A 22,721-nucleotide genomic window follows, 5' to 3' on the forward strand; every position below is an offset into this window, starting at 1 on the left:
TGGAGGAGTCCAGAGCTTGGGGGATGCAGATCTGCGGGAGGCTAGTGGAGAAGGTGGCCCCTCCAGGCAAAGCTGGCCGCAAGGAGGAGTAGGGTGGTGAGGAGGAGGCTGGGACCCTTGGTGTGGCAGCCACGTTGCACAGGTCCCGCTCGCAGCAGTGGTGCCGCAGAACATAGGCTCGTGACCAGTAGGTGGCATGGCCCAGCAGAGGGCACTGCCCCTTGGGAGGCAGCCCTTTTGCTGGATGACCTAACTCTGGTCTGTGGGACAAAGGAGAAATGCTGGGCGAGGGCCACCAGAAAGGCAGGATGAATGGCGGTGGGGAGCCCCCCAGAGAAAGACCACTGGACTAGGGTCCTACCTGACGTGCCAATACTGATACCACAGACTTCATCGTCCTGATACTTGGTGGGGACAGGGTAGCAGGATTTGGCGAAGATGCAGGTGTAACAGCGCAGCCTTCCCTGGGCAGCCGACAGGGTGGTGAGACCTGTCGAGTCAGCAGAGATCAGGGCGGGGGGGGGGGGGGGAACATAAACCCTTGGGGGAGAGGTAGAGCCCAGGTCTAGGAGAGGGAGACACAGAGGAAGGTGACACCCGGAGTGGGAAGGGAGAAGCCGAGAAATGAGGGAGAAAGGCAGAAAGGCCGACAGAGTAGAAAGAGACAAATAGAGAAAGGAGGGGAAACAGACGTAGGGATTGAGACACACACACACACACACACACACAGAAGCCAAGAGAATCAGACTTAAAGAGTGACACAAAAAGCCAGACCCACCGGGAGGTGGAGGGGGCAGCTGAGAAAGTTAAGTAGGTGGCACCAGAGACAGATAAGAAAATAGGAATTGACACTGACCTAGGGTCCCAGCTCAGAAACAAGAGGTGAGATAAGGGACAGTGGAGACAGAGGCAGGTCAAAGATGCAGCAAGGAAGAGAGTTATTCTCAAATGCCTTTGAAAGGAAACTTTCTCTTCCACATTATCAGGCCGGCCTGAGGCCATTCCTGGTGGCTGGTCTCCCGAAGGCCCCCCAGCTCTCTTCTCGGCTTCTTCCAGCCCCCTCTCCCCTCCAGCTCTCTTGTTCTGCTACAAGCCCCTGCCCCCCAAGGGTTCCCCTTCCCACCCTTACCTAATGCCCCACCGAGGAACAGGATGCAGAGCAAGATGCTTGAGGTGCCCGTGGCTGGACTGGGCTCAGGAGTCTGGGAGAAGGTGATCTGCACCCTGAGATTCTGAGAGTTGGAGAGTCAGGGAGGGACCAGTAAACAAACACACCTAGGGAGTGAATCTGGGAAGTGGAACCGTGTCTGGATTCACCAGCCTGATGCAGCAGGCAGCCTACCCAGCCCTGGGTCTGTCCCATCTTCCCTGCCCCTGACATGAGCCTGCCCCTGCCTTGAGGGTCTCCTCTGCTCTCTGTGTGCTTGTCTCTGTAACTTCGCTTGTCTCCCACTCCTGAGTTGTGTCTGTCGCCTCCCCTCCCACTCGTCCTCTCCCTCCCCTTGTCTCAAGCTGCTCTCTCTCCTCAACTTGTCTCCCTGTCTTTGTTTTCTCTGCCTTTCCCCCTCAGTGCATTTATGTCTCTCAAGGTCATCCTCCTAACCAGCCCTGGCCTGGATCTGTTTGAGGGTGGAATCAACAATACCCCACCCACGCACCCACACACCAATGCACCCACAAAGCCCAGCGCTGTAAGGGCGGACCCCACCCAGCTTCAGATCCCTTTGATCCCCCCTCAAGCCTCAACATTCCTACTCCATAATTATCCCTTCCAGCTTTACTACCTTGCAGGAAAGAATTAATCATGGGCGGGGCTGGAGGGGGTATGCTTCCACTGGGGAGAAATCAGAAAGACTAGGAAGGAAGGTGTGGATGGGACTTGGGGCTGGGGGACTGTGGTAGCGTCTGGAAGACTGGGGTTGAAGAGATGGGGCAGAGGGAGGGCCACATCTGGGAAGTTGGGGCCAAGTGTCCCAGGAGAAGTGAGACCAGATGAGGAAGGGGGGAGGGAGGTGGGTGGGGGAGACACAGGCAGCCATGAGAGCTGCAGTTTTCAAAAGCTTTGATCTCAAGATATCTTGACACTCTTAAAAATTGCTAAAGACCCCAAAGAGCTTTTCTTTATGTGGGTTATATCAATATTTACTATATTAGAAATTAAACCAGGATATTTTAAATAGGTATTTATTAAGTCATTTAAAAATAAAATAATAAACCTATTACATATTAACAATATATAGTTTTGTGAAAAATAACTATTATTTCCCAAAAGCACAGTGAGAAGAGTGGCAATGCTTTACATTTTTGTGAATCTATTTCACATCAGGCCTAATGGAAGAGGGTGAGTTTTCACATCTGCCTCTGCATTCCACCTGTTGGGATGTGTCGTTTTGGTTGAAGCACAGCCTATGAAGAAAATCCAACCTTACGCTGATGCGGATGCAAAAGGAAGACCCTCCGAATGCGGATGCAAAAGGAAGACCCTCCGAAAGGGTGTCAGGGACCCTCAGGGGTCCTTGGGCCAGTTTCAGAACTGCTGCTGGGGATAAAGGAGTCTGAGGACTCCAGAGGATGCTGACAGCGTGCGGTGGGGGGGCTCTCACCGTCCCTGCTGGGGCCCAGGTGCCCGCTGGGGGAGACTCTTTCCTCCCTTTTTACAGCCCTATAAAGCCCATGACAAGGGGAATATAAGGTTGGCAGAGAGGCACCTGGAGGGGGGTGGGCGGGAGGGAGAGGCTACTGACACAGGCAGACAAGATGAACCCCCACTTTTTTGGGATCCTGCTTGGCACCTTGCTGGGGACTTCCTGGGGTAAGGAGGTGGCCAGCTAGCCTCTCACACAGGCCTGTCCTCCCCCTCTGCCAGCCGGCTCCCTCCCACCCCCGCCCCCAGGGCCCAGGTCCAGCTCTTCTTTTCTCCTGCCAGGAAGCCGCATGCGGTGCTATGACTGCCGTGGAAGCCCCAGCAGCTCCTGCAAAGAGACCGTGACCACCTGTGGCGAGGGTGAACGCTGTGGCTTCCTGGACCGCAGACCCCAACCAGGCCCGGGACAGATCAAGCTATCTGGGAATCGTGAGTTCTCAGTTTCTCCTTCTTCCCTGCTTCCAGCCCTACTTTAATCCTTCTGGCTTCCAGAACCTTCCAGGCTCAGTCTGGTTCTGAGCAGATGATGCCGGTAGAGCGGTCTGTCCCCCTTCTGGCTCCTGGCAGAAGCTGCAGTCGTTGTGCTTCCCCTCCCCCTTTTACTCTCCAGAAAGACTCTCACAGGCCCCTCACTCACAAGTGGAAAGCTAGAAGGACGTATATATGTGTGTATGTTTTACTGATTTATCTTGAAATAGGTTTGGATTGACAGAAAAGTTGCAAAAATAGTCAGCCAGCTTCCCCTAATGCTAACATTTTATAGAGCCATAATACGATTATCAAAATCAGAAAATAACATTGATATGATACTACTAACTAATCTACAGACTTTATTCAAGTTAGCCCGTTGTTCCATTTACGTCCTTTTTCTGGTTTGGGACCGAAACCAGGATCCCACATTGCATTTAGTTCTGGTGTCTTCTTAGTTGCCTCCAACCAGTGCCGGTTCTCTGTTTTTCTTTGTCTTTTGTGAACTTGATGCTTCTGAAGAGCCCTGATAAATTACTTTGTAGAATGCCCCTCAATTTGGATTTGTTGGTTATTTTCTCATGATGAGGTTGAGGTCATGCGTTTTAGGCAAGAATACCGCAGAAGTGAGACTGTGTCCTTCTCAGGGCATCACATCAGGAGCTCACAATGTCAATGTGTTAACTGTGATCACTTGGTTTCAGGGAGGTGTTTTTTGAGGGGACAGAGACTCCCTTTGGGCTCCTTGAAATCACATCTGCTCTGCCCCAAAAGGCAAGTCGTGAAGCCAGGAGTCCAACACCCCAATCTCATTCTCTCTCTCAGCCTCAGTGACCTTGATTCGTCAGCATCCAGCCTGCGTGGCAGCCCATCATTGCAATCAAGTGGAAACAGAGTCGGTGGGAGACGTGACTTACACAACCCATAGGGACTGCTGCCTCGGAGACCTGTGCAACAGCGCCGTGGCAAGCCACGTGGCCCCTGCGTGCGTCTTGGCTGCAGCAGCTACCACCCTGGCCTGGCTCTTGCTGGGACTGTGGAGTGGGTAGAGGGAGCAGGGGTAGGGGAGGGAACAAGGGAGCAAGGGACATCTGAACATCTAAGGTGAAAAGACAAACACTCCTCTGTGAGCCATTAAAATCTATGGACCACTCTAGAGCTGACTGGAAAATTCCATCTATCTTTTGTTGATAGGAGGGCTGAAGGAGTAATATGGTGCATCCAGGTCACAGTTTGGGGGTTACCAAGCCTCAGTGGACTTAGTTACAAGAGTGCACTCTTTAACCAACTAAATCCCAAAGGACAAAGGCCCATCTGCCTTCAGTGGCCCCTGGATCCTGTTGGTGGGGATCTGTCTCAGTCTTAGCCCCAGCTGGGACGCAGCCAGAGAGTCTCCTTAGCAATGAGGTTCACTGAGGGGAGCAGGCTGTGGGCTGAGTGGGGAGCACTAGGGTTCCATGAGCCTGGAAGGGTTTGCTCCCCTTCTCCCCATTTGCAACTTGCCTCCCAATAGGACTATCTTGTTTTTGTTTTTATTTATTTATTTTTATAAGACAGGGTCTCACTTTGTTGCCCAAGCTGGTCTCTACCTCATGGCTCAAGTGATCCTCCCACCTCGGCTTCCTGAGTCACTGGGATAACAGGTGTGAGCCACTACGTGTGGCCCAATAGGACTATTTTGAATTGCGAAAGGAAATGTAAGCACTGTGATAGCAGAGTCGCTTGGCGCCCCACTTAGTAACTAGGCCAGGTGAGGCCTCTGACTCCAACCTGAGAGAGACTGAGGAAAGGTCTCAGGCCCCATTCCCTTGTACCTCTCCTACCTTTTCTGGGGAACCCTCAAGCTGGGCTGCATCTTCTTCTTGGCAGTACGTCAAAGGTGCGGCTTGAATTTAGGATAAGGGTTGTTTCTCCAAAACACTGAGGCCTGTGTGCTGCCCTCAGACACCGGAAAGGAGGATGGAGGCCTGAAAAACCTGTTCCTCCATTTGCTCCAGCACAGCCTCCCAGAAAACTCCCTGAAGGATTCTTGGGTGAGGGCGGGGGGGACTGAAAGTGTTTTTTCCTGGAGACAGCCTGACACTTAGGTCTTCTGATAACAAATACACAATTTAGCAGACACAGACATTTATTACTGGACATAGAAAGAGGTGAGTATAGAGACTGGGTACATATGGGAGCCAGAGTTTGGGGAAGCAGCCCTATGCACTGAGCTTATCAGGTCCTTCCTGGGAGTCTTCACTGGGGACAGGACAGAGGCCCTATTTCAGGCCTGGATCCCACTCCCTCCCCAAGTAGGGCACAGTAGCGTGTAGGACACAAAGTGGGGCGTCCTTCTAGGGACCAATGGAGGCTCTGGAGTTGTCTAGAGGGAAATGGGAAGGGACTCAGAAAAAGCAGAGTGGGGGCATGGGATGGGAAGGATGGAGAGGGAGACCACTCTGGGGCACTGTTTAATTAAAGAAATGGGGAGGAACTGGGGAAAGTCTTTTCAGAGCAAAAGGGAGAGGGAGAGACAACTCTGGGAAGCCAAGGGTTGCAGAGACACAGGGAGAGAGGCTCCAACTAAGGCAGGTCGGGGGGCAGCCATGGAGTGAGTCTCAGTGCAGCAGCCAGAGGCCAAGGCCAGCCAAGGAGGTGAGGAAGATGAGGGCCAGGGCTGGAGTGGGCCGGGGGGCCGGGCTATTGCAGTTGTCCTTGTTGCAGCAGGTGGTGTTATAGGTCAGGCCCAGCTTGCGGTTGGTTTGGTTGTAAGCCTCCTGACAGGGCTCCTCTGGAGTGCCACAGCGCAGGTTGGAAAAAACCCACATCTTGCCTAGGGGCAGGAATGGGCAGGGGTCAGCTACAATGGGCACATGGCATGCTGTGTCTACCTCCCCAACCCACATGCTCACCCAGGCATCCTTCATCCCAACTCTGCCCTGGCCCCCCTGTCTTTATCTCTTCTCAGTCTAGTCTTCCTCCTGCACCTCCTGACCCACCCCCCTCTTGGTTCTATCACTTGCTGGTCATGAGGCCTCACACCTCTTACTGTCTCTTTCTGAGGCTGTTTCCTCCAGCTTAATAATGGCACCACGTCATAGGATTGTCATGAGCATCAATTGAAACAATGCATGTAAAGACATACGGTAGTACACAGTACAAAACCATCTTTGGCCAAATATTATCATGGCAATAATTCTCTGCTCTGTCTCAGTCTTAGCCCCAGCTGGGACTCAATCCCAGCCATAGAGTCTCCCCACTAAGAAGGGGATGTTTACCGAGGTATACATGTGTTGTCAGGCATTGGTGTCCTGGCTCCAGGCGGCAGGACTGACGGTCCACACAGCCCAGCACAGGGACCTTGTAGCAGGAGTGACAGCGAATGTCAGCTGTGGAGACATGAGTCAGGCTGAGGTGACAGGGTCTCTGACTTACTTGGGGACAAGTTGAGCTGGGGTAGGGAGGGAGGGTGGAGAAGAGACAATCAAGTAGGTGCTCCGACCTGTTTGGCTGTTTGGTCCATAGAGACAGAGCAGGTGAGTGGGGCAGTGAAAGCAGGAAGCCGGTGGCAGGTAAGGGTGGAGCTGTTGTCTTTGTGAAAGGCCCACGCCCTAAATATTTTCCTTCACTCCACCCTGTTTGGGGATGAGTCAAGAGGGGCAGAGCTACTGACAAAAACGCAGCAGGGGGATGGATGGAATGTTAGGATACCGCGGGGAAGGAATGGGGGTGGCAGAGGAGAAGATAGAGATGTGAAAGAGGCAGAAATATTAAAAATAAAAATCATGGGGGTTACAGCACTGTCAGAAATGCCTTGGAACTTGAGGCTGGCAAGAAAGCCACCTGTGGCCAGCTTTAGCAATTTACTCTCCGCCTCCAGGGCTGGCAAGAGCATGGGAAGAGGAACCAGCCCTGAATGGAATCCTCTCACCCCAGTAGCTCTTCGGCAGAAAGGAATAATATCTGGGAGACAGATCGTCAGATTCCGTCTTAGCAGCTTACCAAAATGAACAGGGTGGGGTGCAGAAGGTGGCACCCCAAAGTTCCTGCTTCAGCTAATTCAAGGTGTGGGTATGCAAGGTTTGGTGAAGAAGGGGTCGGTCCAAAAGTAGAAGAGCCTGGTAAGTGTACCTCAGTGAAATCCACCCTGGGTGTGAGTGGCCCTGGCATCCCCTTCATAGAAGGCTCAGAAAAAAACCTCCCTATTTCCAGGGGAGGCTCTAAGAGGTCCCTAGAACCATCCAGAAAGCTTGCATCCCTGGTAAGACAGGAGGCATGCAACCCATGGTTGGGGGAAGCCATGGATGAGGGATGGAGCACCTAAGTCCCTGACGGAGTAGACGGGAAGGGTGGAGTACGAAGGGGACCTGGGGCTGGATATAGGTCTCTGAGAGGATGCCCTGCTGAGCGAGGAGTGAGAGGAGGAGATAGGTAAGCTGGATGCTGGAGGATTGCATATCGAGGTGGGGCTGGCTGAGGAACTGGATATCAGAGTTTCCAAGAAGGAGGCACCCTGGAGTGGGGAACGGGACCCAGAGCCCCTGCAGGTGAGAAAGGTATGCAAAGTGGGTCTTTGTTGGAGGTAGGGAGGGTGGATGGAGACCTAGAACTGGAGAGATGGTGCAAGGAGCCTGTCCTAGGGAAGCCTGGTCCTGGAGGCACAGGAGGGCTGGGCCAGTTAGGGGTGCTTGGGGTCCTAGTAATGAGTACTGCAGGGCAGTGGGTAGCACAGGGTGTAAAGGTCCTGACCAGATGAACCAGGTCCTTGGGGCCCCCATGTACTCACCTGAGACCCAGCAGAGCAGAGCAGACAGGGTGAGCAGCAGAAGGCCTTTCATCATGAGGGTCCTGATAAGGGTAGCAGCTGCAGCTGCTGACAGAGTAGATTTTCTGAGATGCAGCTCTGGAAGTTGAGTGGCCTTTTTGGAATTTATAATGCCAAAGGCTCCTCCCTTCCCTGCCTCTGGTAGCCCCTCCCTCCCCATTTACACACAGCTGACCAGAGGAAAAGACCAGGGGGTGTAGGGGCTGAGCAGGCCTGGGTGGGGAGTGGGGATGGAGAGAGGGATGGGAAGCATAGGTGCCACTAGAGGCCAACTCCATTTTGGTGCTTGGTTTCAGGCCAGGATGCTCCCCCCTGTTGCCAGCTCAGAGTTCTGACTGCCCAGTTCTCTGAAGGAGCATCACCAAAGTCTTCTGTTATTTACAATGGCCATGGTAGTAGCTTCTGCTGGTTCCTGGGAAATGGACAATGGGATGCAGCATGAATTGCCAAATTTGAGTCCCTAGGGGGCATCGGTAGGGGCATGCAAGCAAAAATTGAGGATGGAAACGGCGGAATTATCTCAATTCAGCCTTCACTGAGTCTTCCGATCTCTGCTCCACCTTACAATGAAGGGTTTGTAACATCACTGAGGGCTTCTGTGATGGGAGGGGCAGGGCTGGGCTGCCCATCCAGGAGGGGCCTGCTAGGGAGGGGCTGTCTCAGGTCCCCCACCCCAAGCTTCTCAGGACCTTTCCCCGGCTCCACTTGGGCTTGGTGTGGCCTCGGTTGCTATAGTCCAGTGAGGGCTGCTGGAGTCCTAGGTGTGGGCATATGTACTTGTTCCAAAGCACCTCTCCACTCAAAACCTGCTGACTTGGGCGGAGCACCCCGGCGGGGAAGGACAGGTGAGGTAGAAGCTAAAATGGAATAGAAATAATAATGGCAAGCACTTAAATAGTGTTCCCATGTGTCAGCCATTGTTCTAGGTGGTTTACATGTATTACTTCATTTAGTTCTCACAGTACCCTATGAGATAGGTGCTTTTATCCCCATTCTACAGATGAGAAAACAGGCCCAGAGAGGTTAAATGACTTGCCCACATGGCACAGCTAGTAGATGGCAAGTCAGGATTTGAACTCAGGCAGCTGGGCTCTAAAATTCATGATGCTCCCAGCAACTGCTACGCTGGAGGAGTTAAATAGGCAAAAGTGCTTGTGTAAACGGTTGGAGCACAAATTTTAAGTGAACTTTGTTGAGGACTGTGAGTTTGACTGCGAGGATTCCCAAAGGTATCCAGGCAGCTGGGGGCCCCGCCCCCGCTCTTATCGCAGCCCCCAGCGCCGCCATCTCCCCACACCAGCTTCCCTCCGGTCCCCGTCCCCCCGCCCCTTCACTCGCGCCTCTCCGCATCCACATCCCAATCATGGCCCTGTTGCTGCAGCTGCTGCCTCTGCTGCTCTCGCGGGCCCAAGGGGACCCCGGGGGTAAGCGATCTCTGGGAGAGTGTGATGGGCACGGAAAGACTGAGGCATGGAAAGGGGGTCACCTAGGGAGATGGGGGGTGTGTGAAGATCCAGGGTGCCCCGTAGGGCAGAGGAGAGGAGAGAAAGAGGAGACCGAGGTGGGGGGGGGTTGTCTTGCCCTGTGGGCCTGCCCTAACCACCGCTCACGGCCTCCCCTAGCTTCTCTGGACGGCCGCCCTGGGGACCGGGTGAATCTCTCCTGCGTAGGCGTCTCGCACCCCACCCGCTGGGCCTGGGCGCCTAGCTTCCCGGCCTGCAAGGGTCTGTCCAAAGGACGCCGCCCAATCCTGTGGGCCTCGTCGAGCGGGATCCCCACCGTGCCTCCCCTCCAGCCCTTCGCTGGCCGCCTGCGCTCCCTGGACCCTGGTATCCGGCGGCTGGAGCTGCTCTTGAGCGCGGGGGACTCGGGCACCTTTTTCTGCAGGGGCCGCCACGAGGACGAGAGCCGTACGGTGCTTCACGTGCTGGGGGACAGGGCCGACTGCAGGGCCCCAGGGACTACCCCCGGTAGGTCGAGGCCTGTGCGCACAGCAGGACTTAACTCCGACACTCATACCGGGAGGTGGGAGAGGGACCTTGGCTGGGAGTTCCTGAGCGAGAGAGCTAGCCTCCGTCGTCGCACCCCTAACCTCAGCATCCCTCCCCGCGGCGCTGTTCCCCCAGCGTCCGTGTATCCCCAGCTCCTGATCCCGCTGCTGGGCGCCGGGCTGCTGCTGGGACTGGGAGCTTTCGGCGCGGTCTGGTGGCTGCGCAGGTGAGTACGAGGGGCGGGCCCTGGCTTAGTGGGGCATGACCAGAAGCCGAGAGGCAGGACCAGAACCTTCCCAAACGAAAGAGCTGGATCTGGAGTCCGGGGCGTGGCTTGGAGAAGACCTGGAGAGGTCAGAATTAGGGAGCGAGGCCACCGGCTGGCGAGTGGGGCCCAGGCTAGAGGAGCCAAGCTAGAAGTGCCCCGGGGTCAGAGCGTGGGCTGGACTGTTTATGGGGGTAGAGCCTAAGCTATTTTGTGTGTGTGGCGGGGGGGGGGGGGGGGGGGGGGTGCGGGGGGGGGGAATGGGGGAAGGGGGTCTGAATTTGCAAGTGGTTGGGCTGTCTTCGGCCGGCCTGGGGCCAAGGAGACCCAGGGAGACAAGATTGGTAATACTCAAAGACTCTTATGGGTCCTTTACAGGCGCTCGCCCCCACCCCCGCTTCGACGGCTCCCCAGATTTGGTGAGACTAACTCCACCCCATTTTCCTTCTCCTACCTGCACATTCCCCACCCCTCAATTCCTGAGTCTGAGCCCTTTCTGGGAGCAGACAAGTTGGTCACTTTCTCTCCATCCTTCAGCTCTGTCCCCCCCACATAGCTCCACTCGTGAAAGCCGAGCCCCCGAGGCCAGTAAAGGAGGAGGAGCCCAGGATTCCAGGGGACCTGGACCAGGAGCCGGTAAGGGCTGGGGGATGGGAAGGGGGCTGGCCAGAATCCCTGAGAAAGAGGCCTGGACTTCAAGGGAACCAGACTGGGAGACCATCCTGCCTTCCTCCCCCTCCTCCCTCAGAGCCTGCTCTACGCGGATCTGGACTATATGGCCCTCCGAAGGCCCCGCCGGCTGTCCACAGCGGTTCCTGCTGATGCCGCCACCATCTACGCAGTTGTAGTTTGAAGGGAAGCCTTTACTGCAAGCCTCCCAAGCTGGGGGCTCCCAGCTCTCCATAATCCCTCTCCCCTTCTTGGGCCCTCACTTGGAAGAGGAAGGCCCCATGGGATAGAAATGAGCACTAGACTGGGAGTCAGGAGACCTGCGTTCCAGGCTATCTCTGCCACTGATCTTGCTCCGTCACTTACTCCCATCTCTGCTATAACTCCCATGTCTGCTTCACCACTGGTGTCCTCTCTAAACCAGATCACGCCCTATCTCCCCATCTTAAGACATCAGTATCTCCTAGATTGTTGCCCTATCTCTTCCCTTCCCTTCACAGTCAAGCTTTTTTAACCAGGGGCATACATGTGTCTCTTCCCCATTCTTCTTCACTCTATCCCCCCTGCTCATCTGCTGAAATTGCTCATCTGCTCTGTCTCCATAAGGTTGCCAGTGATGCCCTAACAGCCACACCCAGTAGACATTTTTTAGTATGCATTTGGCTTGGCCTTTGATTACTCCCTTCTTTAAGCTGTTTTTCTTTGCTGCTTGTGTCTTCCTTTTGGACTCCTCTTCCTTATTCCCTATCCTCAGAGTATTCCCCACCATTCTAGGTTTGTCCCTTTCTCCCAACCCTGTTTTTTTTTTTGTTGTTGTTGTTTGTTTTGTTTTTTTGAGACAGTCTTGCTCTGTTGCCCTGGCCAGAGTGCAGTGGCATCATCATAGCTCACAGCAACCTCAAACTTCAAGCAATCCTCCTGCCTCAGCCTCCTGAGTAGCTGGGACAACCACCATGGCCAGCTAATTTTTCTATTTTTTGTAAAGATGGGGGTCTTGATTTTGCTCAAGCTGGTTTCAAACACGAGTGATCCTCCCTCCTTGGCCTCCTAGAGTGCTAGGATTACAGACATCCTTTCTCCCCCTTCCTCCTCTTCCAAGAAGCTCTCATCTACAGCCAGTTTTTAGCCCCCACCCACCTCTGCAAAATGACACCCAGAACTCTCTCCAGCTTAGATCTCAAATTTGGAATTTCTAAACTGCTCCTCAGACATTCCACCTGGCTGGCCCCAGGCATTTTGCACCCAGCATGTCAAACCCAACTCATTGTCATCTCCCAAGCCACCCACTTAACCCTCCTCTGCATTCTCTCTTGATTAACCCAGTTGCCCAAACCAGAAACCGGGAGTCATGCAGACCTTCCTCCCTCACTACCACACGATGAGCCATCAAGTCCAGTCTTTCTATCTTAATGTCACTAACAAATCCACACCCTTCTCCATGCCCAGCGCTGCCACCTGAATGTACTCTCTTCGTTTTCTTCCTAGATTCCCCATATCCCCACCTCATCTCCAGCCTTTGCTTTCCTCCCTGAAGCCAGAGAGATCCTCTCCAAGTGTTTAATGCTCCTGACAGCCTTTATTTCAGACGAGATCAGGCGCATTCAGGGTGGTATGGCCGTAGACATGACAGCTCTTATTTCAGAACTACAGTGTTTCTCTCCTTAGCCTTCAATGTTGCACCCATGGGCCTTGGCTTTGGGTACAAGGCACCACAGTACTGTCCACTGTCCAGGCTTATTTCTGTCACTCCACATACACAAGACATGCTAGCCTTAGAGAATTTCTCTAGAGCCCCAAAATATGACTTTGCCTAATGCAATTCCTTCTTCCTGGATTACCCTTTTCCCTCCACCCCACTACCTGCCTGGCTAATTCTTATTTATCTTCAGGACTCAGTTCAAGTGTAGCCTCTTCTGGGAAGTTGTTCCTGACCCTCCTTTCCCACCCCTGCATACACTTTGATGTCCTAGGGAGCCCCCTTCTTTCCCTCATAGAAACAGGCTCCTGTGAATTGTTCCATCACAACTTGTATTTTGATTTGTAAGAAACTTTCATGTGCCCCGACATCAGGAGACTGACCCTTTTGATACCACTGCTAAGCCTCAGTAAATGAGTGAATGAAAATGAATGTTCCTGGAAGTGTCATTTCTTTTTCTCTATCCAATAGGAGTGGACTGGTAATCTATCACTCTCTGAATCATCTGAGATTTAGATAAACTCAGTGAGTGATCCACCCACACCCTCTCTTCTCTGCCCTTGACACATTTGCCACTATAGAAATTCTGTTTTTTCTACCTTGTGCCCAAGCACCTGTGACATGGTTGGGCAATGAGTCAGTAAATGCCTAATGGGAAGTTTTTGAATGAAAGAGACCTTCCCCGAACTGACCCCAACCTTGGGTTTCAGCCCTGCCCCATCCCTATGCCCCAGTAAGACACCAGCCACAGCCCAGTCTAAAAGTTCAATTCCATTTTATTGGTTCTGAGAGAGAAGACTCACCCAGTGGCCCCTAACCTTTTACCCACACTCTGCCCTCCCCCCATCTTGAGGTCCTCTCCCCACTACTGCCTACTCAACATCCTCTATCTAACCCTCCTTCCTCTTCTACTTCCTATGCTGCCCTACCCCAAGGACAGGCCCTCAGCCGTGGGGGCGTGTGCTGAGCACCAAGCAGAGGGAGCTGAGCCCGGCACCAGCCTTCTCCAGTTCTGAGCAGGACACAGGTACCAGGGTGACGTCAGAGAGCTTCTGCAGTGCCTGCAGGGAGGACATGGAATGGGGAGAGGGGAGTAAGACGCTGAGGCCAGAGACAGCCCCCCCCCCCCCAGATGGGCCTCACCCAGGCTTCTAGAAAAGAGACCCCTCCTTCCTCCCACTAGGAAAGGCTGAAACTCCTTTCTCTGGTTTTTGTTGGTGGTGGAACTTCTGCCCTCCCTCACCTCCTGGCTGTTGGGCAGGTCCCCACCTCCACGGTGCAGGAGGAAAGGGGGCACACCAGGCAACCCAGGACGAAGAAAGAGACAGTCAGCAGCTGCGTCATCTGGGAGGGTCAGGGAGGCATATGGGTGATCTGTCAGCACTGCCATTGCCTGGGGAAGAGAAAAGAGGAAGCATTCAAGTCTCAGTTTCTCAGCAATTGAGTCTGCCTGTCCTACCACCACTAAGGGCTGGGGATAGAGTTACATTTGTGGCATAATGACAGCAAGCACACAGGCTTACTGTGTGTCAGACACTGTTCTAAGCACTTTAGTTACCTTTGCTAATTTCCAACTTGGACTCACATGCAGTTCTTTTCACCTGCAACTCTCTTCTTCCCTTCTCCAGCCCCCACCTGTCTGTCCTATCCATACTTAGAGTCACAGCTTAGATGTCACCTCTGGGGAATTTCTTGAAACTCCGGAAGAGCAAGTTAATCACCCCTGTTCTGAAGTCTCCCAGCTCCCTGTTCCGCTGTTGTAACTTCTTATTTACTTGTGTGTTCTGACTACTAGACGGAAAGCCTGGTGAGGGCAGGGATGGGGCCAATTCCCAAGCCTCCCAGCTCCCCGCCTCCCCGGCCAGAGCCACGCCCGCTTTCGTTTGGCCCCGCCCTTCTCCCCCAGCCCCGCCCCTCCTCACCCTGACTGCCTTTTGGGCAGCCTCGCTGCTGCCCGCCACAACAGTGCGGGGTCCCCCCATGCCGCAGAGGCCGCGTAGATGGGAGGGGCCCGAGACTGGCACAGTAGAGACGGCAAAGTCCTTGGGAGAGCAAGGGAAGGTATTCAGGGGCGAGGGAAGGGCGAGGGGATAGATACCCTCAAACGTAGGCTGCGCTCAGCCTCTCCCTCCCCAGCGGGCTCTCAGGCCCTTCCCACCCGTTTCCTCCCAAGGCTGGTCCCTCTCCTCACCCGGAACGTGTCCGCCACGATCTCCGCTCCTCGGTGATTGGTCCACTTGGAGAGGCCTACGAAAAACTCCCGGCCTGAGTCCAGGAGGCGGCGGAGGTTTGAGGGCGGGAGTTGGAAACAAGGCCGGAGACGACCCAGTCTCCCAAACTCTGCTTCCCTGTGCCAAGACCCAGGGGTGCCGGCACCCGAGCCTCACCGGTGAAGAGGACGTCAGTGCCATCCAGCGTCGCGTTCTCGTCTCCTATGTCCACAATTCGGAGCCCCAGGTCCTGGAGGGCCTTGCGGACTCCATCAACCTTAGGGCAGGAGAAGAGGGCGAGGGGCTGAGACACTCCCACTCCTAATTCTTCCCCAAAGCCCCAGACATCATCTCCTCCCACCCTTCCCCCTACCGCACCCTTTCTCGGCGCTCACCTCTGGTCTGCGAGCCGGGCTCCAGGGCCGCGTGATTAGGGCGGTGTCCCCTTGGATCACAGCCGTGTCACCAAGCAGTGGTCCCAGTGGCAGGGACTCCTCAGGAGGCAGTTCTAGCAACTGCAGCCCCAGTCGCTGCCTCAGTTTACCCCCCAGCACCCCGTGCTCTCTTTGAGCTTTGGCCAAGTCCAGAGCCGGAAGGCCAGCCCCCGCACCTTGCCCCGACGCCAGGCTCTCTGGGACCCCCCGGATCAGGGCATGGGAGCAGCGGCCCAGCCCCTCCCCCGGCGTCCCCATCCCATCCACACAGACGCCCCCTCCGGCCGCGCTGATTTCTTAGTTTTCTCTCTTTTTACTTCACCTGTCTGGGAGAAGGAACATAAAAGTGGGGAGGCAGAGAAAGACATGCAGAGAAGGGTGTGCGGGGAGGTTAAGAGCGCCCCGGTCTTCCTCCCGCCGTCTCTGGGCGCCCCTCCCACTCCGCCCCACCCCCTCCCGACCTTCCTCTCCTGTCGACCTAGCTCTACCCCGCACCCTCGCGGGTCTGCTTCTTTAAGAGTCCGAGGAACAAGGCTTGGATCCCTAATCTCCAAAACACCTGTTGCCCGGGCTCGGGGGCTTGGTGAGATCCCTGACCAGCGCCCCTCTTGGCAACCGCTAGGATGCGCTCACTCCCCAAAAATGCAGAGGCCCCGCCCCCTTAACCCTCAGCTGCTCGCTGGTGTAGGGACCTTAAGTCCGGCCCGGACCCACAAGGGCCATAGGACAGGGAGAGAAAGCTGGGGAGAGAGTCAGGGCCTGGGGGATAGAAGTCCCGGATGCCCGAATGAGGCGGGGAGAGAGGGGTCGGGGGGAGGAATTAGAGCCTAAGGAGTTAAGCATCCTCTCTCCTCCCCGGCCCGTCACGCTGCCCCTAGCACGACCCAGTATCAACCAGACTTAGTCCCGGAGGACTGGGAGAGGTCTAAAACGAAATGCAAGGGGCGGGGAAACAGTGGGCGTGGTTCCGGGGCACTCCAGGCTCCGGGACCCGGTCCCCCTGTCCATATTCCCCCAAAGTCCACCCCACCAGCTCCGCGCCAACATGCTGGTTCCCCGCACTCTCTGTCCGGTGCAGGTATGGTCCCGACACCCCCAAACTCCGGCCCCCATACAGTCCAAGGGACACCCACCCACCCCAGACTCACCTCCAGCTGCCACCCCGACTCCTGTCGCGCTGTGATCTCGGCTGGGGTCCCACCCCCTGAGGACAGAGTTGATAGGGAAGGGAGTCCCAGTCTTCAAGCGTCGGGAACTGGGAGCTCCAAATTTTAGGGGGTCCTCGGGTAGGCGAGCTCATGTACTACGATGGGGCGGGGGCGCGACGTTCTGGCTGCTTCGGGGCATTGTCTAAGCGGGACGGGGTGGGGCTTCTGGAGGCCACACCCATTCCGCCCAGCTATGCCGCGCCCATTCCACCCAGACTGTGCCCCCCTTGCCAGAAGTCAGCACCGCCCCGCGAACGCTGCCCAGGCCCACCCAGATCTGGCCGGCCCTGGCGGCGGGGCTGCAAATGCGACATGGATCACCAGACAGCGCTACGGTGAACCGGCACTAAAAATCGCAGCCCCACCACAAATACCCGCCTTAATTCCTGGCTTCTGCCCCGAGCTCAAGATCACTGATCCACTCGTCATCTGGTGTCACCCTCACTTCAAGCCCTCTTTGTGTAAAAAACACTAGATTTTTATTCTGTATTTTATTACTGAAATAGGTTGTCCTACCCACCCCACCCCACAATAAAAATCTCACCCAGGCCCCTATCCCTTTCCCTCATCCCCTCCCACCTCCCCAGCCCTGCACAAGTGCTCCAGGGCTCCCTGCCCACTGGCCATTTTGGAGTGTGTCCATTGGGTAGCAATGTGGAAACTACCCAGAGCCTCTGTGGAGAAAACGGAGGGGGCTGAGAGAGCTCCAGGAGGGGCTTATTTGAGGGCCTTGGCCACTTGCTCATAGGCCAGCTCGATCTCCTCATCATCTGGACAGGTGGAGGCGAATTCTTCCCGAGAATAGGCATTCCTCAAGTACCGATGCACTCCCCGGAAAGCCTCAGGGATGGTGAATCCCCGGTACTTCTTACACACCACCTGGGGTGGGGAGAGGAGAGCCACAAACATGTTAGCCCCAGGGAAGCTACTGTCATGCTGCCTTTCCCTTCTCTCAGAGCCTACATGATAAACCCAGCCTTCTTGTCCAGGCATTCAAGAACCCCATCATCTGGCTTCTCTGCCTGCGATTCTTACCTCCCACGTGAATCATCTTTCTCAAATCCTCAGTGTCTTGTAACATCTTCAGCCCTCCTTTTCACTTAGTGAAATCCTGGGCATTAATAACCAGCCCCCTTCCAGACTACCTCGTTCCACAGCGCTACTTTTGTCCTCTTGATTTTTTTTAAAAAATTGGTATTAATTCACATACCATAAAATTCTCCTCTTGAATTTCCACAGTGACTTTTGTCTCTATTTTTCATTTGATTTTTAGTCATGTGTCCTTACCAAACGTTCACGTGAACATTTTATCTTCTCAGTTAGATTACAACTCATTGAGGCAAGTACCAATCACCCTACATCTTTGTGTCTTTCAATGCCTAGTATATACAGTTGCCTGTCCATGGAATGAGGTGGTCTGGAAGGGGGCTGGTTATTAATGGCCAGGATTTCACTAAGTGTAGAGGAGGGCTGAAGATGTTACAAGACCGTGAGGACTTGAGAGAAATGATTCCCATGGGAGATAAGAATCAGTAGGAAGAGAAGCCAGATGGTGGAGGTTCTTGAATGCCTAGACAAGAAGGCTGGATTACACAGTCATGTGGCACACTGACATTGGGCCCATGTTCACGAGCTAAATCACAGATCTGAGGCTATGACAAAAACATGAGAACTAGCACTTCACTTTCACAAGAGGAAGTGAAGACTGAAGCTATAAAGAGAATTAAAACCTTGACTTTAGGAAAAGCCTGCTCTGTCTAATCTGGGGATTTGGCAGTGATACAAAGATAGGAGGAGCATTCTTCAAAGTATACTGGGGCGTGTTACTCTCAGCCAGTCTGTTAGTACCCATGGCTTTTATTATGGTATATAATTCTCTCAAACAGTGGTCTTGCCAGCAAGGACTATAAGGGCTGGGGTGGGGTCTGCCATTGGTAGCAATCTATGGAAATCACCCTAAGAAAGAAGCCACCTTTGGAGTGGTTATCATGGGAAGCCCTTGGGGGAGCTCCTTAAAGAGCCATCCCAGTGGCCATCCTCTCCTCCCACAATGACCACACACACACCTGTACTATGTGGAGTTTTGGCAACAGGTTGCAGTCAGCCAGGGTGAGCTCGTTGCCATCCAAAAACTTCCTCTGAGAGATGCCCTCATCTTCAGCACTGGTTTCGTCTACTTCTTCTGGGAGGGGGGATGTCAAGTAATTGTCTAAAACCTTCAGGGCTTTCAGGAGCCCCTTCTCCAGATCTGTGCAAGAGAGGAAATTGGTTAGATCTTCGAGAGATTGACACAGTCCAGAAAGCATCATATGGGGTGGATGCTAATGGCCAATCCAAAATAATAATAGCTAACACTAATGTAGTTAGTTTTCTATGTGTTATTCTTTACATTTAAAACCAAACTTTACATTTAAAAACAAAACTCCATTTAATTCTCATATCAACCCATGAAACAGGCATTGTTATCCTCATTTTACAGATCCAGAATTGGATTTACAGAGAGGTTAAATGATTGCTCAAAGGCACACAGATAGTTGGGTTCGTACTCAGATGGTCTGGATCTAGTCATTGTTTTTAAGCATAACCCTATTCTGCCAGAAAATAGGCCAGCAGCCAACTAATGTCCCCAACGGGGCAGAAGAGGCCAGGAGACAAATGAGAGAGGCTTAAAAGTCTCAGCCAGTGAGACCGCAGGGAAATATAGAGGTAAAGCAAAAATGGAGGGGCTGGGGGAGGTTTACCAACATGTGTTCCATCTCCCTGATATCTGAACTTCCAGGTGCCCCTAATGCCTTCAACCCCCGAGTCTTCTCCCTTCCTCCCAGGACCCAGGCCTTTGACCCCCAAGACTCACTATCATTGAGTGCTGGGTTTGAATTCTTGATGTAAGCAGAAAATTTGGCAAATATGTCCAGTCCAGCTGTGTTGGACTCAGGGTTCAAAGCTGCCAACTTGGGGTACCTGAAAGCCAGTGGGAAAAACAAGGTAAGATATTTCCCTGGGAGAAGGGTCAGCAAGCTCCCCTGCCCCAGCCCCATTACCATCTGTTTTCCATTTCTTCAACCTCTCTGTTTCCCAGAGTCTCCCAGATCCCCCCTCCCCTTTCTGAGTGTCCCTATACCTGGGAGGGCACAGCACTGCCTCCAGAAATTCCTCAATCTTGTTGGTGTCTGTGTGTACTTCAGTGCCATACAGCAGGAATGGGAGCTGCCCTCCTGGGCACAGTTTCTGCACTGTCTCCGTCCGCCTGGAGAAGGGCCCAGGCATCAGGACAGGAAAAGGGGGTCAGAAAGAACCAGAACCAGGGGATGAAGGGATGAGGGAAGAGAAATGGACTCCAGGTGGAGGGGGAAAAAGGTTCAAGATAGAAGGACTAGGGTGGGTGAGTGTGTGTATGCACACATGTGTACGCAAGGGGTGTTTAGAGGAACAGAAGTGAGCCCACCTCTTGGTGTCAACGGTGGTGACGTTGAAGGTGACTCCTTTGAGCCAGAGCACCATAAACAGTCTCTGGGAGAAGGGGCAGTTCCCAATCTTGGCCCCATCACTGCCAGCCTGAAAAGCAACCCCCACTGCAAGGTTAGGCCCAGTGCACCCTACACATCCCCAACCCATCCTCTACATTGCTACTCCAGACCAGCAGTTTTCTGCCTAGTCATGACACATATACCATCCTCCACTAAAAGCTCCCCCCAGAACTGCCTTCCCCATTCTTGGGCCTACATCAAACCAGGGTAGATCAGCGGGAAAATTTTCTGCAAAGGCAGGCTTCTGGTTTCCCAGAGACTGAGGGCAGGTGGGAGGTAGGCAGAGGGAATGGATCTTGGGGAACTCTGTACTCTAGAGAGAAAACGATGTGGGACTTTGGTGAGGCCAGAGTTGTAGGCTAGAGGCCTGGACTCCTGGGTTCCCAAATGGAGTAGAGTCTGAGGACAGGAGAGGTGAGGTGGGGTTTGGCAGCTGAGTGGGGAGTTGAGTCAAGGGGTCCCAAGCATCACCCTAGAGCTGTGGAGGGCCTTGCAGAAGGGGTGTGCCCTCTAATTAGCAAGTGGTGACCTCATTTCCCCAAGGGACACCTCCCCCTAAGCTGAGGGTGATTCATCTCTCTCTGTCTCCGGCCTTAGCAGCTTCCTTCCTGGCAAGGAAATGGGGGCAGGGACCTGTGAGGCTGAGGCCTGGGCAGCTAGCCCCCCACCCCCACTGCTGGGGTGGCCCAGCACAAGTCCTCTGACTGCAGATAATCCTCCCCACACAGGACAGGGGCTGGATTCTCTGCGGCAAAGCCTCACCCAGGAGTAAAAATAGCCCCGGAGGCGAGTGTGAGAGTGAGGTGGGACCACACCTAAGGGGGCGGACCCAAGCGAGGTGGACCGCACTGGGCCTGAAGAGGGAATGGCTGCCTGAGACCTGAGCAGAAAGCAGAGGGAGAGACACGCAGGAACACACAAAGATGAGACGCACAAAAGGGGGAAGTGGAGAAGAAGGAGCAGAAAAGCAGAGGGTAGGGAGAACGTACAACAGGGGAGACTCGACGACGGAGAGGACACCGAAGCGGGAGGGAGGGGCACAGAGATGAGGTCCCAAGACCCGGAGAGAGGGCAGCATTGGTGGGGAGGGCAGCGGCCGCCAGAATGGGGAAGAGCCGGGCAGACACAGAGAAGGCGGCTGCCTGCGGTTTTGATCCCCAAATGCCACGGGACCACCTCTCCTCATCCACACCCACAGAGAGGAGAGAGTCGGGCGAATCTTCTCCTGCTTCTACAACTCCCAAATCCTGAGTGCCCTAACCCAGCTCTCCTGATTTCTCTCCCATCTATCCTCGTGGTAGCTACTACTAAACTCCCATCTCCTTGCCGCCTCCCTTTCTCTGGCTTCCCGGGGACGTGCGTTATCACCTGATCACCTTTCCAGCCTGCTTCCCGAACTCCACTCCCACTTTCCCCTCTCTTTCCTTCCACCCCACCGATTCTTCCCAGTGTACTTCTCTCACTCTCAAGCCTCCTTCAACACACCCTCTTCCTTGAAACCACCCCTGCCACACACACACACACACACACACACACACTACACCCCTCATCCTCTGATCTTCTCCTAGGGCCACAGGGCCTAACTGCTGTTTCCCTCTGTCCCTCCCAAACCCTGCTGGGCTCCCACTGCCTCTTTCTCTCCCCGTCCTTCCATCGGCTTGCCCTCCACCCCACCCCAGTCTCACTCCTGGAAACTCTTTTTCTCTACCTTCCCTTCCTTTAGGCTGCTGGAAATTTGCAATTTTATGAACTTTTCCGGGTTAATTCTAAAACTCTCATTCCCTGCTTACAAGTTAATTTTCTTCCCTTCCCGCCGCCCCCCCCCCCAAGGTTGCACGTGTGATTGGGGGTGGGGGTCAAGGAGGGAAGGAATTGAGGAATTAATTCTGGGGCTGGTTTCCAGGAATTCGGATGGCAAAGGAGAGAGAAGGTGTTCTTACCTTCACGAACAATTCGACCTGCGGCTGTTCTTCAGCCATGGTTGCGTTGAGGACCAGGAAGTGGCCGTCGCTGGGGGAACTGGGAGGGGCTGGGGCCAAGGAAGGCGGGTCTCACAGTCAGGAATTCTCTCCCCCAGACCTAGGGCTGTCCCTTCAGTGCAACACAAGCCAAATCAGACCCACTCGCTCCAGACACGGCCTCCCCACCAGCCCAGCGAACCCACACCGGGCTCCTCAAGCTCTGTCCCCAGGCGGGCTGGAGCAGGGAGCCGCTGACTCACCAACCAGCCCCGCCCTGAACCTGGGGAGGGGAATTGGAGGGGGGCGGGATTGGACGATGTAGGGTCTGGAGGCAAAGTCCTCAGGTCTCCCAGAGGACCGAGATGGGGGTGTTAAGGGGAGGGAGTCCTTGGAACCTCTTTGTTTCTCCCACTTCTCCTGAAAACAAGAGTCTTTTCTACCTCAGTTTCCCCGGTTCATTAATCAGAGAACAACCCCACTCCACCCTCATATAAGATACTTGACACTAACAGCTTGGACAAGCTCATGAAGATCCAGAGATGGGGTCTTAGAATGAAATGGTGGTCGTTTAATGCTTCTGCATTCCCTCTCGACTCCAGTCCAAATTCTGGGTTGCTAGGTCTGTGGTCTGGAAGGAGAACTTGGACGTAAAATGCTGGAATTGGGGATGGGAAGTTTTGATAGGTAAAGCTGGGGATGGGAAGGGAGACGACCAGGTCTTGTGCTAGGGAAACAGGAAGCTGAGGCTTCCTTGCCAGGAAAGATCCATTCCCTGTAGCTGGTCACTTTGTGCTTCCACTTTTGCTCCTCCCCATCCCCATCAGGGCCTCTTTCTGTGCCC

The 22,721-nt window shown here is 54.3% G+C and overlaps 5 protein-coding genes across 11 annotated transcripts; 2 read left to right on the forward strand and 3 right to left on the reverse strand.

Moving 5' to 3' along the window:
- The first annotated feature begins 2,757 nt into the window (after positions 1-2,757).
- Positions 2,758-4,161, forward strand: LY6G6D (lymphocyte antigen 6 family member G6D). The gene is made up of 3 exons (XM_069488511.1): positions 2,758-2,812; positions 2,927-3,073; positions 3,938-4,161. Exons 1-3 carry the CDS (start codon positions 2,758-2,760, stop codon positions 4,159-4,161), a joined length of 426 nt encoding a protein of 141 aa, XP_069344612.1.
- A 1,551-nt stretch (positions 4,162-5,712) lies between these two features.
- LY6G6C (lymphocyte antigen 6 family member G6C) lies at positions 5,713-7,932 on the reverse strand. The gene is made up of 3 exons (XM_069489108.1): positions 7,881-7,932; positions 6,373-6,483; positions 5,713-5,927 (listed from the first exon to the last, which is right to left on the reverse strand). Exons 1-3 carry the CDS (start codon positions 7,930-7,932, stop codon positions 5,713-5,715), a joined length of 378 nt encoding a protein of 125 aa, XP_069345209.1.
- Positions 7,933-9,282: 1,350 nt separating this feature from the next.
- Positions 9,283-11,028, forward strand: MPIG6B (megakaryocyte and platelet inhibitory receptor G6b). 5 transcript variants are annotated; one of them, XM_069488539.1, is made up of 6 exons: positions 9,283-9,343; positions 9,542-9,889; positions 10,046-10,136; positions 10,554-10,594; positions 10,732-10,811; positions 10,924-11,028. In XM_069488539.1, the coding sequence occupies exons 1-6, from the start codon at positions 9,283-9,285 to the stop codon at positions 11,026-11,028; spliced, it is 726 nt and encodes a 241-aa protein (XP_069344640.1). The 5 variants fall into 5 exon arrangements, with proteins under 5 accessions (XP_069344640.1, XP_069344641.1, XP_069344642.1 ...); XM_069488540.1 differs by having other exon boundaries at positions 10,713-10,811; positions 10,924-10,997; XM_069488541.1 differs by lacking the exon at positions 10,046-10,136 and having other exon boundaries at positions 10,713-10,811.
- Positions 11,029-13,298: 2,270 nt separating this feature from the next.
- DDAH2 (DDAH family member 2, ADMA-independent) lies at positions 13,299-16,766 on the reverse strand. Of its 3 annotated transcripts, none has more exons than XM_069489001.1 (7): positions 16,333-16,766; positions 15,146-15,510; positions 14,928-15,027; positions 14,732-14,805; positions 14,463-14,582; positions 13,784-13,933; positions 13,299-13,601 (listed from the first exon to the last, which is right to left on the reverse strand). In XM_069489001.1, the coding sequence occupies exons 2-7, from the start codon at positions 15,440-15,442 to the stop codon at positions 13,485-13,487; spliced, it is 858 nt and encodes a 285-aa protein (XP_069345102.1). In that variant the 5' UTR covers positions 15,443-15,510; positions 16,333-16,766; the 3' UTR covers positions 13,299-13,484. The 3 variants fall into 3 exon arrangements, with proteins under 3 accessions (XP_069345102.1, XP_069345103.1, XP_069345104.1); XM_069489002.1 differs by lacking the exon at positions 16,333-16,766 and adding an exon at positions 15,646-15,798; XM_069489003.1 differs by lacking the exons at positions 14,463-14,582; positions 16,333-16,766 and having other exon boundaries at positions 13,311-13,601; positions 15,146-15,763.
- Positions 16,767-16,867: 101 nt separating this feature from the next.
- Positions 16,868-22,125, reverse strand: CLIC1 (chloride intracellular channel 1). The gene is made up of 6 exons (XM_069489004.1): positions 21,860-22,125; positions 19,838-19,947; positions 19,514-19,639; positions 19,247-19,353; positions 18,459-18,640; positions 16,868-17,271 (listed from the first exon to the last, which is right to left on the reverse strand). The coding sequence occupies exons 1-6, from the start codon at positions 21,896-21,898 to the stop codon at positions 17,110-17,112; spliced, it is 726 nt and encodes a 241-aa protein (XP_069345105.1). The 5' UTR covers positions 21,899-22,125; the 3' UTR covers positions 16,868-17,109.
- Between the last annotated feature and the right edge of the window lie 596 nt (positions 22,126-22,721).

Source organism: Eulemur rufifrons, chromosome 15 (assembly GCF_041146395.1).
Source record: "Eulemur rufifrons isolate Redbay chromosome 15, OSU_ERuf_1, whole genome shotgun sequence".
NCBI classification, from domain to species: Eukaryota; Metazoa; Chordata; class Mammalia; order Primates; family Lemuridae; genus Eulemur; species Eulemur rufifrons.